The sequence below is a fragment of the Ailuropoda melanoleuca genome, chromosome 8 (genome assembly GCF_002007445.2).
Source record: "Ailuropoda melanoleuca isolate Jingjing chromosome 8, ASM200744v2, whole genome shotgun sequence".
NCBI classification, from domain to species: Eukaryota; Metazoa; Chordata; class Mammalia; order Carnivora; family Ursidae; genus Ailuropoda; species Ailuropoda melanoleuca.
In genome coordinates, this window is record NC_048225.1 from 38,107,713 (window position 1) to 38,120,677 (window position 12,965).

Sequence of the window (12,965 nt, forward strand, 5' to 3'; positions counted from 1 at the left end):
CATTATATGAACATATCCTGTGGTGGTCAGGGTTATGATGACAATTATGGCCAGGGCAGGGTGGAGGGGCAGAGAGGAGAAACCAAGCTCGAATGTATGGAGCCAGAAGCTAGTTTGGGGAAAATTCCCCAATCATTAGGTATCTACACTCGTAACTGGAAGACTTGGTTCTTGCCTCTAGAGTCAAAATGAAGAAGTTTTCTCCTGAAATGCAGCATACAAATTATAAACACACCATGAGTTTTTGTTGTTGTTGATTAGAGTCCCCAAAATGGAAATTACTGGACTCTTTCAGTTTACAGAGCACAGACAAGTAGCAGTATTAGCAGCAAAGATGTCTGTTATAGTTTATAGGTAAAAGAAACTCAATAGAGATTGTTTTCAAATTTGACACCAATGTATAATATTTACATAGCATTACCAATAACAAGCCACAACCACAGAGTAACATGTCTAAACTCTCAACAATAAAAAGCTAATTTCAATCAACCAGCACTGGAGGAAAACGAAATAATCTTTCTGTACTTTCTATAGAAACAATTGCAAAATTGTTATCCCATGAAGAGGCAATCAAACCAAAAAAGAAACCAAAAAATGTAAGGGAAAGAAAGTATTAGAGAGGTGGGTCAGGAATTTAATCAACAAAATACATTATTTTTCTGAGTTTTGTGGTATTTGTGGTCTTTGTTCACTTTTATACTTAAGAGTTGCTATGATTTCCTTCCTCAGTTCAAACAAATACAGTAATTTTGTAGTCATAAATTTGTATCCTTTTTTCTCAAAGCAGGCACCCCAAGATGATACAAGGTATGTACTTCAAGCCTCACAAAACCTGGATCTGTTTCTGGGGTTAGACATTCCTTGACAAGTAAGCCTGGCTTATATATCATCATCAACTCACTTTAATGCTCTGGTTATCTCTCATACTGTCTTGTCTCCAATTGGAATTTGTAAAATTCATCCCACAATGCCAAAGCGTGATGCTGAGGCCACAATAAACATGATGAATGGTGAGCACAAGGCACTCACTTACTTTGTGTCACTTATGCATCACGCAGTTTGTAATTACATGCTTTTCTGTCTCCACTGCTAGCCCTTGACTTAATCATCTGTGCATCCTTTCTAGTGCAAAGTACCCTGCCTACAGGGAATCAGTGAACTGCGAATGTGGGAATGAGGGAAGAAAAGAGATGGCAAGAAAAAAGGAAGGGAAATGGACAGAGAAGAGGCAGACTTTTCAGGAAGCAAGTGGAGAAAAAAACTATGAAAATTATTTAAGCTTTATTTTACAGATGTTGGGGGTAAACCACAATGGCTTTATATTTTCACCATGATATCTTTTAATGTGTGTGTGTGTGTGTGTGCGTGTGTGTGTGTGACACCTTAATCTTTCAGCTTAATTCCTTCAACTTTTATTCACTTTGTGTGTGTGTGTGTGTGTGTGTGTGACACCTTAATCTTTCAGCTTAATTCCTTCAACTTTTATTCACTTTTTGATGCAAGATATTTCATATTCAATGTTATTTTAGCTCAGTATTATTCTCACCAACATACTGCTTTTTAAAAGCAACTAGAATATTAACTATGTTATGCAAATGAAAATGTGAATTTAATCACAGAGAGTGGCCCTAGAGGAGCCACTAAATCCTCCAACATCCAAAGAGAAAATTGGAGACTCCTATTATATTCAATAATTCGTATACTAGTGCCCAGAATTTAATATAAATTGAATTGAATCCTACACATAACTCTTTGTAGATTCTGTCTGTCGATAAGACATGCTTTTATAAGAACCAGAGAGCGAAAAATACAGACTACAGCCCATTTTCATTTTCATTTCATTTTCTTTTCAATGAAACATTGTGAATGTAGTGGCATCACATAAATATTTATCGAACCCTATAATTCTTTCAAATGTAACAATAAATGACAGTATCCTTCAACGTGCACACAAAACACCTGCAAAAACATTTTTTAGAAGATTGAAATGAGATGCAAGCTATCCAAAATCAGAACCGCTAATAGATGAAGTAATCATCTGATAGTCTTTGTAACCTCTGCTTACTAGACCTCTGAGGTTTCACTCTCTGTTAACCGAAGAAATAAAACCAATTCATTATCACTCGGCATTGGGGACCCTGACACGACGGGCCAGGTAAGCCACTGAAAACTTCCCTTATTGATATAAAAGGAAGATGGGTTTCAGAGAAAAGAACCACACAAGTTTTCAGGTTGTTGGGTTTGCCGCACTATTTGTATTTCCTCTTCATGGTGGTCATTATTTTTATCATTTACTAGTTGCACAGGGATAATAGCAGCTCAAACTTGATACACAACGCAGACATAATTACAGATTTGGACCAACAATCCTCTACTAAAACCTAAATTACCTTCAGCCAACAGTTAAGAAAAGGTCAAGAAGAAAGCACCTGCTGAAAAGAGTCCTAAAATCATGCTGCTCATTATTTTCCAGAAGCTTCTAATCCTCTCTCCCACCTGGCTTACATGATAACTACTAAGTTCATCTGAATGTTGTGCAGTGTTCAGGGCTCCTCCAGGAAACATTATTTTTCCCTTAAATAATTATAATCCCAAGTCTAGAGTTAAAGTTAAAAATCCAGGGCCAAGAAAAGTTTCCTGTCACTTGATCATTACTTCATTCCTCTGGTCCCAAATGGAAATTTTAAGGGCAAGCTTGGGCCAAAATTCAGTGAGTCTCTTTTGACTTAGATAGGTGGAGGTAAAAATATCACCTTGGAAAAGAATGAGGATGGAAAACGCCTTTTAGTCTGGAATTGTCAGGAATTGCACCAAAGCCTCCAAAAAACATCTGTCTTACTCCTCAGCTTGTCAAAGAGGAGTTACGAGGCAAGTTTGGAGGAAAGAAGCTGGAATGATTAACAGCCATCCATAAGACAAAACAGGATTTCTGACATCTCTGAATATAAGAAAAAAGAAGCTTGTGTATTATTATGTTGTGGAAAAGATGTGCTACTATGGGAATCACCCATCCCTTTAAATACCTAGGCTAGCACTAACAGTTTCTGCAATGACAGAAAGCTCCTCATTTTTCTCACAATACAGATTTTCCTGTTCCTAGTTTGCTAGGAGGGAAACTCCTCTTGACTCTCTGATGATTAAAGACTACAGATAAAAGAATACTGGACTTAACACTAGCGCTAGTAAACAACCCTTCAGTTGAATTAATAAAAGCTACTCAGTTGTAGGACTTTATTCTTTCCTTGGCCACTAGCTGAAATGTGCCCTTCTCTCTGTAGAAGATCAAGGTACATCACAACATTTGAGAGCTCGACAGATCCTGGTACCACATCATCCAGCCAAATCCCTCTTCTTCCCCTGTGTGGTGGGAGAGGTCTTTGGCAAGGGAAAAATTATCTTCTCATTGTAGACAATACATGGAAAGTATACACTAGGCGGGGACACAAAGTCCCCTGGTTTCAATCTCTTTTTTTGCAAAATGAAAGCATGGGTAATTATGATCTCTCTACTCTTCCTCCCAGCCTCTGGTGGAATGTGCCAACACACAGGGCAGTACCATAGAAATTGGTCCTAACAGGATTTGCTGGAAAACATCAGCCTTTGAAATATTTTTTAAATATATTTAAAATCTGTTTTAGAAATACTTACATAAAAAGTATTTTATCAGTCAGGGTCCTCAGAGAAGAGACAGCACACTCCCAACTGGGTCATTGAGAAGCATGTAATAAACAGACTATTTACAAAGGTGTAGGTAGGGTTTAGAGAAAATGATGCAGTATTCCAGAACTGGTAACAGTGGGGAGCTGTTTCTACCCCTGAGAGGATACAGCCAGACCACAGTAACCAGTGTGGAATGAATCAAAGGGATAAATACCCTGACCTAATTCTCTTCTTCTTGCCATCCCCAGTAGCAGAACTGACAGACGTCAGAGAATAAAGGAGCACACAGGCCAAGGAATTCAGACACCTGGACGCAAAGCAGAAATATGGGTGGAAAATGGTTCTGGAGAGGTAGATGGGAGAGAGCTAGTACAGATACTGAACACAATTATAAAGTTATATTCATTTATTGTTGGAACAGTATGTTCACTGAAAATAATAATTAGCTTTACAGTGTTTAGAAAGTGTGAGATGTCTCTTTTGGGTGTCTGTGTGAACCCAAATATATGTTAGGTCTCCTAAGCCTCTGCAGATTGTACCAAAACATTTGGAATAAAGAGAGCATCCTATGCTCAAATGTGTTGGAGAAATGCTGGCTGCAGCTTCAATTTATACAAAGGTAAATATAAATGCACATGTGTTGTGCATGTGAGCTTTCTCTCCTAAGACACCAGATGTGTGGAAAAAAAAAAAAAAAGGACACACACTGTGCCCATCTCCTGCGACGCTGGAACGAGACATGGGTAGAAAGCATTTTGCACAGAAACTGGCACACAGACAGCGCTCAGTGAATGGTAACCATTGCCACCATTGCCACCAGCATCACCACCTGCAGCTGCCTTCTGACCTGTTGGGTGGCCTGGGAAACTTCCCACCATGGAAGGCAGAATTCTTACACCTGTAGCTCTCTGGGTCACTAGTGCCCAGCCCTGGCCCTATGCACAGGGAGTACACAATTAACATTAGATTATAAGAGAGTGGTGAGAAACATGTGGACTCAAGAGAGCATTCTAGGCTCACATATGCTGGAGAAATGCTGGCCGCAGCCTCAATTTAAAGAAAGGAAGTATAAATGTATGCTCTGCCAGGTGGTATTAGTATGCAGGAATTCCTCACTCCTCACCATTCCTCTGTAAGAGAAATATTCTCTGCCCCACCTCAATGTTGAGCTTGGCCCCATTGCCCACTTCTGCTAATGGAACGTGGGCCAGGTCTGAGCAGGAGTTTTAAGAGGCCCAGCACACTTCCATCAGCCCTCCTGAGCTTCTGACCTCTACCTGGAGAACAGTATCATGTCCCAGACAGGGGGTACTCCTTCGTCTGGGTCCTGGAATGGGTAGGCCTGTGGGGCAGGCTATACTTCAATCCACCGTTGCTGCTTCAACTGTTGCCCCGACTTGGGAGGAAGGAGAAAAACTGTTTCCATAAGCCACGAGATTTTGTGGTTGTCTGTTATGCAGAAATACCACACATGCTTAACAAAGTCACTGCAACATGCTAGGGCAGCAAAGCGGGGAGCTCACATGAGATTTGGAGTCCACTGCACTCAGTTCCAGTCCCAGCTCGGACAACTCCCAGATGCGTGACCCTGATTGAACAAGCCTCAGGAAAGCCTACTTGCTGGATTCCTGTGACAATTAGAAAAATCATGAGCCAAGCACCTCGCACAGTGCCTGGCACATAACCGATACTTGGTAAATGAAAGAAGTAATATAATTAGCAGTAACGCACAGCCAAAATACCTTACCAATTATCGACGACGAGTATGCTGAACTAGAAGCTGTTCATCCCAATTAAAATATTTCTTTAACTTCAGGTAAATAAAACAATAAAATCATTGCTCAAGTTTGCAGCTCACAAAACACTCTAACAGAAAATCACAGTTTAAAAAAATACAACATGCTCTTTCTAAACCTTCTAAAACTTGTGAGTAGTCAAGAATATGAATTCCTGTTGTGTCAGAGAATAAGAATGCATTCTTTGTGAAGGAAAAATGATTAAATTGCATCTTCCAGACTAGTAATTTAAATTGTGATCAAATCCACTCTAGCTGGGGGCCTCCCAGTTAATCCATTTACTGTGAACATTATTAAACATTTATTAAATGCCTGTGCATGGTAAAAAAATTTTAAAGGTAAGGTTTAGTTTGCTGAGCACCCCCCCCCAAAAATTAAAGAACATAAAACTACTAAATAGATCAACTACTCCCAGCCTATGCAGTTTCACAAAACAGGAGCACTGCAATTACTGAAACACAGAAATAGACTTTTGATCCATCGGGAAGGCATTCAAAAAACTATCACCACTAATGAATAATAGAAGATTTATTTGGATTGTAAAACTTGACTAGAAAAGAAATTTATCTAAAATATGAGCTCAATTTCCTGCCTTTCAAAAGAATAAGGAAAAGGACTTTACAGAAAAGATATAATCTGGTAGGCATTCTCTAAGGAGCCCAAGTAAATTCAGGCTGGTGTTTCCAAGCCACAAATAGAAGGAATGCTTGGAGAGCTTAAATGAAGATCCCCCTGGGGCTCCTGCCCCACACTTAGTGACTCAGGCTCTTTGGGGAAAGGGCCCAGGAATCTGCATTTGTTGACAAACTCTCCGCTGATTCATGTGCACTCCTAACTTTGAGAACCACTAGACAATGCAAGCCATTAAATAACCTTTGGCAGCTGACTTAAAAGTTCTTGAAAGACAAAAAAAACAAAACAAAACAAAAAAAAAACCAAACAAGTTTAGCCCATTCCACGCCAAAGGACCAAATGAAGACAACAGCGTCTGGACTTGAGACTCAGTAACAGCTGCAGGGCTAAACAGCCATTCATTCTGCCAGCAGGTCAAGCCATGATTTTTCGCACTTGGAGGCAAAGAGCTGATGGATGCTTCCACAGTAATGCAAACCCAACAGCACCATGGTGATGGCTTCTCCTGTTGGACATACATTTGCGAAAATTCTCCTCAATCCCAGCATCCCGCTGGCACAAGTCCTGGCAATCATTCCTCATCAGTTTCCTGGGCTGGCCAATTAAAATATACAGAAGGTGAGAGGGGAGGATGTAAGATGGTTAAGGATATTATTATATGGAAATTCTAAACTTCATAAAAAACTTCAACATCCAGTCCTCTAATGTACCTAGAGAAAAACAGTCTTGCTTTCCAAGAGAATGTAAAAACGATATGTAAGTGTGTGACCTTACTCAACTCACTTAGCTATGCTTTAACCTAAAAGGGTTAATGCTTATCAGAATGAGCATTTTAAGCCACAAAGCAATGTCAAAATGTAAGTGGTGTTACTATCATCCATAACAAAATGTATTTTATACAGTCCAGAATCTAAAAGAACAAAGAGCAGTGAGTTGGTTTTTGTTTTTGTTTAACAGAGGCAAAGGATATCAAACTCTTGGCATCAAGAATTATAAGGAAAGCTATATCATCTGATGAAACTATACGCACATTTTCTGAAATCACACCCAAGATGAGAACAAAATAACATGGTACAAATAAGGAAAATCTAGGCCACTCTCACCAAATCGCTCCTGCTGGTCTCTGCACCAAGCTACACCAACATGAAACTTCCAAATAAAAATAGCTCGGCGCGGCTGATGCAGTCCTCTAGGTAGCAGTGACTAATGATTCACCTGACACCTTCCTGTCTGGCCTACCTTACCCACAACCACCTGAGTCCCTAGGAGAAGCTTCTCTCACTGGAGAGCCACAAACAATGAGACGAAGAGGAAAAAGGAAGGGCAACTAATGGCCAGGGCCATCGGTCAATGGACCCACAGCTGTAAGGACTTTGACAACTGTTTAACACTTATTGCCTAATAGATTTTAGATCACCACCAAATTCAAGTATATCTGGAAACATGAGGAAGCCCATACGTGTCTTCAGGTGACAGACAGGGTACATACTGCAGTTACTTGGAGCTGAGCATGAAACAAGGCTCCATCAGTTCACGACTTGATGATTATTAGTTCTACCTCATAGGGCAGTTGGGATCTTTGAACAGGACCCTACTATAAAATCCTTCATATACTGTGGTCCCCACCTTAATGACTCCATGAGGTCATTAGTGGTAGCAAAGTATTAGCACATAGCAGACACTCAGTAAACATACTTCCCTTCTCGCTTTGTATTTCAAAGATGAAAATATATTCCACTTCGAATGAAAAATGATAATAAAATAGAGTGTGTGTGGCTAGATCAGAACCTAATTTCCTTGACACTTATCTTTTCCTTCATTATGGCTATGGAGACCAATTTTACAATTTACACTGGCCATAATTAGAGCCGTGTATATAAAAATTACAGTTTAAATTTGTGATGGTACATACAGTTTTGTAACTTCTATCCAGTAGTTAATACGATTTCTCAAGTCCTTTTTCCACCACTATAATAACACCCCCATACACACTACCTGTTTTAATCATCATTATCATTACTGGGAACAAAGTACCCTGTGAGTACTGCAAAAAACAAGTTGATATGTATAAATGTACCTTGAAAACTGTGAACAGCTAATATTACCATTTACTTGAGAACAGAGAAGACACAGCCCCTGTCTTGCGATGACTACAATCTGTAGAAAGCGCACAGTGGTAATCAAGCAACATACACACACACACACGTGCACATGTCTGTGTACATGTCTGTTTAAAGATAAATAACAACAATAACAAGAATAGAAAAACGTGGGGCGCCTGGGTGGCACAGCGGTTAAGCGTCTGCCTTCGGCTCAGGGCGTGATCCCAGCGTTATGGGATCGAGCCCCATATCAGGCTCCTCCCCAATGAGCCTGCTTCTTTCTCTCCCACTCCCCCTGCTTGTGTTCCCTCTCTCACTGTTTGTCTCTATCTCTGTCGAATAAATAAATAAAATCTTTAAAAAAAAAAAAGAATAGAAAAACGTGTGTGTGTGCGTGTGTGCGCGTATCTGTATTTATGATGAAAAGAATAAATAGGTGGGGGACAATGAAAATATTGGGGCGATTTGTCCCATATTTGAAAATGTTTCTATAAAACAATCAATTCTCATGAATAAAATCTTAAAATCCATTTTTTATGAGTAAAATCCACAACATGCCCCCTCTAGCCTCTCATGAAAACATTTGTAGATGCACACTGCCGCATATTAACTGAGTATCTCCAGTGCAAATCCCTGTCGTTCAAAGGCCAGATGTGCCCGTGAAATATGAAAGGCCAAGAAACTGCTACCAAACCACTTCAGCAAAGCTTTGCTGGGAAGGGAAAAATCAGTTAGTATAAGACCCATTTGAAAATCCATTTCACACTTCTAATTTAAAGCCAATTCAAATGTAATTTACTTTATCAGAGCCCTTAATTTAGTGAAGGTCAGAAGTGCAATCAACAGAGGTGAAAATTACTTATGCTTATCAAAAGATAACCTGGTAAGGGTGCTGAACAAGAAAGCAAACAGGAAACAAGACTCCTATTGAAAACCATGGCTAGAACCACTTATCAACATGTCTTCTTACAAACCAACACGTTCTGATGAAAAGCTTTCACTTGACTCATCTCTGCACCAAATGCAAACTCATTTGTCATTCTGTTTCAGTGGGAGAAGATTCCTTTACTTCTCCAACGTTGTAACTCATGAGATGGGAAACAACACTTCTGGCACAAACTAGTAACTTACCGCTCTCGTCATCTATATTGAACCTTCCGAGACCACTGCCGTCCCTGATGGAGTACTGGATCTCTCCATCCCTCCCAGAGTCGTCATCTTGGGCAGCCACCTGCAGTACACTTGTTCCTATGCGTGAGTTTTCTTTTACAGATCCAACCACGGCAAAGTCTGGGAAGTAGGGAGTATGGAGGTTTTCGTTGACATCGACTACTTCCACCTCAACAAAGGAAACAGATGACAGAGAGACCGGTCGCCCTTTGTCTTTGGCCCGAACCGTTAGGTTATAGAATTGCTGCTTTTCATAGTCCAGCTCTTTGCTCAAGCGAATGGCACCACTTGCTTTATCTATTTCAAATCTCCCATTATAGTCATTGACCAAAGAATAGCGCACTTGACCCCCTAGCCCAAGATCCGGATCATGGGTCTCCAGCCAAGCAATGACAGTGCCAACAGGGAGATCTTCAAGAACCTTCACACTATAGCTACTGGGAATGAAAGCTGGGGAACAGTCATTGACATCATCCAAAAAAACCTTAAGAGTGACAACCGAAAACAGCTGCTGGCCACTTTCTGCCCTGTCTCTGGCTTCTATTTTTAGAGAGTAGTTCGCTTTAGATTCCCGGTCCAATTGGTCGGCTACATAGACGATTCCAGTTGAGCTGTTGATAGCAAACTGCTGTGTATCTGTCAACACTGAGTAAGTCACTTCACCATTAGAACCCAAGTCTTTGTCTCTGGCTTCCACTTGAATTATCTCAGTGCCAATACTTGAACTTTCGAGAATGTTAACTGAGTAACTGTCTTGGAGAAAAACTGGGCTGTTGTCATTAGCATCCTCCACATTGATGGTCAGCAACCTCCATGAAGATTTTTGTGGATTACCTAAGTCATAGATAGTGATATTAAGGAGATAGAGGTCCGTGTGCTCTCGGTCCATTGGCAGAAGGACTTTAAGCTGCCCAGTCTCCATATCGATATTAAAGCAACTGTCCGTATTCCCATCAGATATTGTAAACAGCACCTTTCCATTAAAGCCAGAGTCGGCATCATAGGCTTTGATCTTCAGGATGTTGGCCCCAACGGGCAGATTCTCCTTCACAGCCACATCAGAAGGAAATGACTTGTCAAAATGTGGTCCTTGCCTATTAACTGAATAAAAGTCAAGAAATCCATCTTCCAGATTCAGTTTCCCATTTGCTTTTGCCTTAATGAGTAGTTTCTCTGCCAGCTTTTGAGCCACACGAGTTTCTCTGCAACTGAAACTCTTTGAAGACACCTTCCCATGTAGGACTGAAATGTTCACAGACATGGGGTCGGCAAAATTCTCTCCATCGGTTGCTGTAATCCTGAGGGCAAAATTACCATTTTTGATGCCAGAATTCATCAGTGACTTTTTAAGCTGTAAAACACCAGAGTCTGGGTTTAAATAAAAGAAACCAAGTTCATTTCCAGAGATGATTTTGTACTTTACAAGTTCAAGTTCATCAATATCAATTGCTGAAACAGCTGTGATATGACCCCCAACTGGAAAGTCATAGGAAATAACTCCCTGGCAAGCCACTTTCTCGAAGAGAGGGCTGTTGTCATTGACATTTCCTATTCGAATAGTCACATTTACTTCACTTTCATGGCGGTATGGCGAACCCCAGTCAGAGGCTCTTACGATGAACCTGTAAGTTTCTGGGGAGGATTCAAAATCCAATTCTTCAGTTGTGCTAATAACACCTGTAAACTGGTTAATGGCAAATGGTAACAAATTCAGACTGGCAATACTATAGGTGATGTACCCATTTTCTCCTTTATCCTTATCGGACGCTGAAACCATCAGAACACTTGTGCCCACTGGGACACTTTCATTCACAAAAGCATCATACAGTGGCTGCTGAAATTCTGGGGTATGGTCATTCGCATCTTCTATGCCAACGGTGACTTGTGCTTTCAAATCTCCTTCCTTGTTTGTCACTCCCAGCTTATAAACCTCCTTCTTAATAGTATTCAGTGGCTGTGCTGTGACAATCAGACCCGACCGAGGATTAATTTTGAAGTACTGTGCATCCTCACCAGGAGATAATTTGTATTCCACATCTAGCGGTTCGGGACTTAATTTTACTATAGCAACCACGACACCAGGAGGGGAGAATTCACTAATGCTCACATCATACATTTCTTTTTCAAATTTAACTGGGACAGTGTCTCTTTGGGGGTTGGCAATGTGGACGATCTTCGCTGCTGAAAATTTCTGAGGTGACCCCTTGTCTTTTGCTTGAAGAGTGAGATTGTAGCCATAAGGAAAACTCCCCCAGTCGACCTTCTTTCTCTCCTTAATCTTGTACTCGTTCATCCACCTGCCTTCCTTAACCAGGAAGAACTGATCTAGAGGGTCCCCAGCCACAATGGAAACAGACTCAATCTCTCCATTGGCCCCCTCGTCTAGGTCATCGACTGTCACCACCGCATACGTCGGCTCTTTGTCCAGCGAGAAAGGAACGTGAGTGACCACATGGAGAGTTGGGGAGTGCTCATTTACACGTTCAATGTGAACATAAAGCTTCGCAGTACTGCTCACGCCGTTGTTTCCATAGAGTTTCATCCCCCGGTCCACAGCCAGAATCTCCAGATCGTACCTATTTTTTTCATCATAATTTAACCGCCCACTTAAAGAGATGACACCACTTGTGGGGTGAACTGAAAAGAGATCAACTTTGTTTTTAAAGTAGTAGTAGAATTCTCCATTGGAGCCGATATCGGCGTCTGTGGCGGTCACCTGGGCAACACTAGTCCTTAAAGGTGTGCTTTCTGCTATTGTAACAGAGTACGTTGTGGGTGAAAACAAGGGTCGCAGATCATTCATATCTAAAACCTGTATGTTCACTTTGGTCCATGCTTCCAGATCCTCCCCTCTGACAGAACCTTTTACTATCAATAAATAATTGTCCTGAATCTCCCGATTCAATATGGCCGAATTGCCACCTTTAGTTCTTATTCGGAGGAAACAGAAGTCTGCAATGATGACTTCCTCCGCTTTGAAGAAGCCTTCCTCGTCTCCAGATACAATTCTGTATTTGACATCCCAGGACAGGTCTATTAAAGTGATGCCCATTCTACCCTGGCTGTGGACGTAGGTCCTTGCGGCTGAGTTCTCACACACGGTAGCATTGTACACGGGGTGCGTGAAGTGGAAGCCAAGGGGCCCGGTCCCCGGCAGCCCCTGGGACACCGTGGCCAGAAGCTTGAGAAGCAGGAGGATGAGGCAAGAAGGGGGAGGCCGTGTACCCACACAGTATCCCATAGTTCTATCCATCGTATCATACCTCCATCCTGGAAGGGGGGGGGAGAGAGAGAAAAGATAAATTAACCTACAGGAAAGTGGCAGAAGGTGTAGGAACTCGATGTGATAAAACAGTGCTTTTTTAAAACTTCATTATAAAATCTTCTTACCAAAATGTCAACACGAGAAAAAAAAATTAAGATACCTCACTAGGATTTAACTTTATATTGTTTGAGTTCTTTAAATCACACTTTAATACTGTTGCTGAAATTGTTCATCGGTACAAGATTTCTTGCATTCTGAAGGTCAATTTAGAATTATGTATTTAGAAGAAGCCTTAAAAAAAATGCAGCTACTTTTCACTTAGAATTACCTTCTAGGCAA

At 40.9% G+C, this 12,965-nt stretch overlaps 1 protein-coding gene across 7 annotated transcripts in view; it reads right to left on the minus strand.

Annotated features, from left to right (window-relative positions):
• The window catches only part of FAT3 (FAT atypical cadherin 3), a 671,276-nt gene that overhangs the window by 516,844 nt on the left and 141,467 nt on the right, over nt 1-12,965 (minus strand). For all 7 annotated transcript variants that reach the window (XM_002920733.3, XM_019801263.2, XM_034666166.1 and 4 more), the window contains exon 2: nt 9,323-12,631. In XM_002920733.3, coding sequence (XP_002920779.1) covers nt 9,323-12,614 — 3,292 coding nt within the window. In that variant the 5' untranslated portion in view covers nt 12,615-12,631. The remainder of the gene's footprint in view (nt 1-9,322; nt 12,632-12,965) is intronic.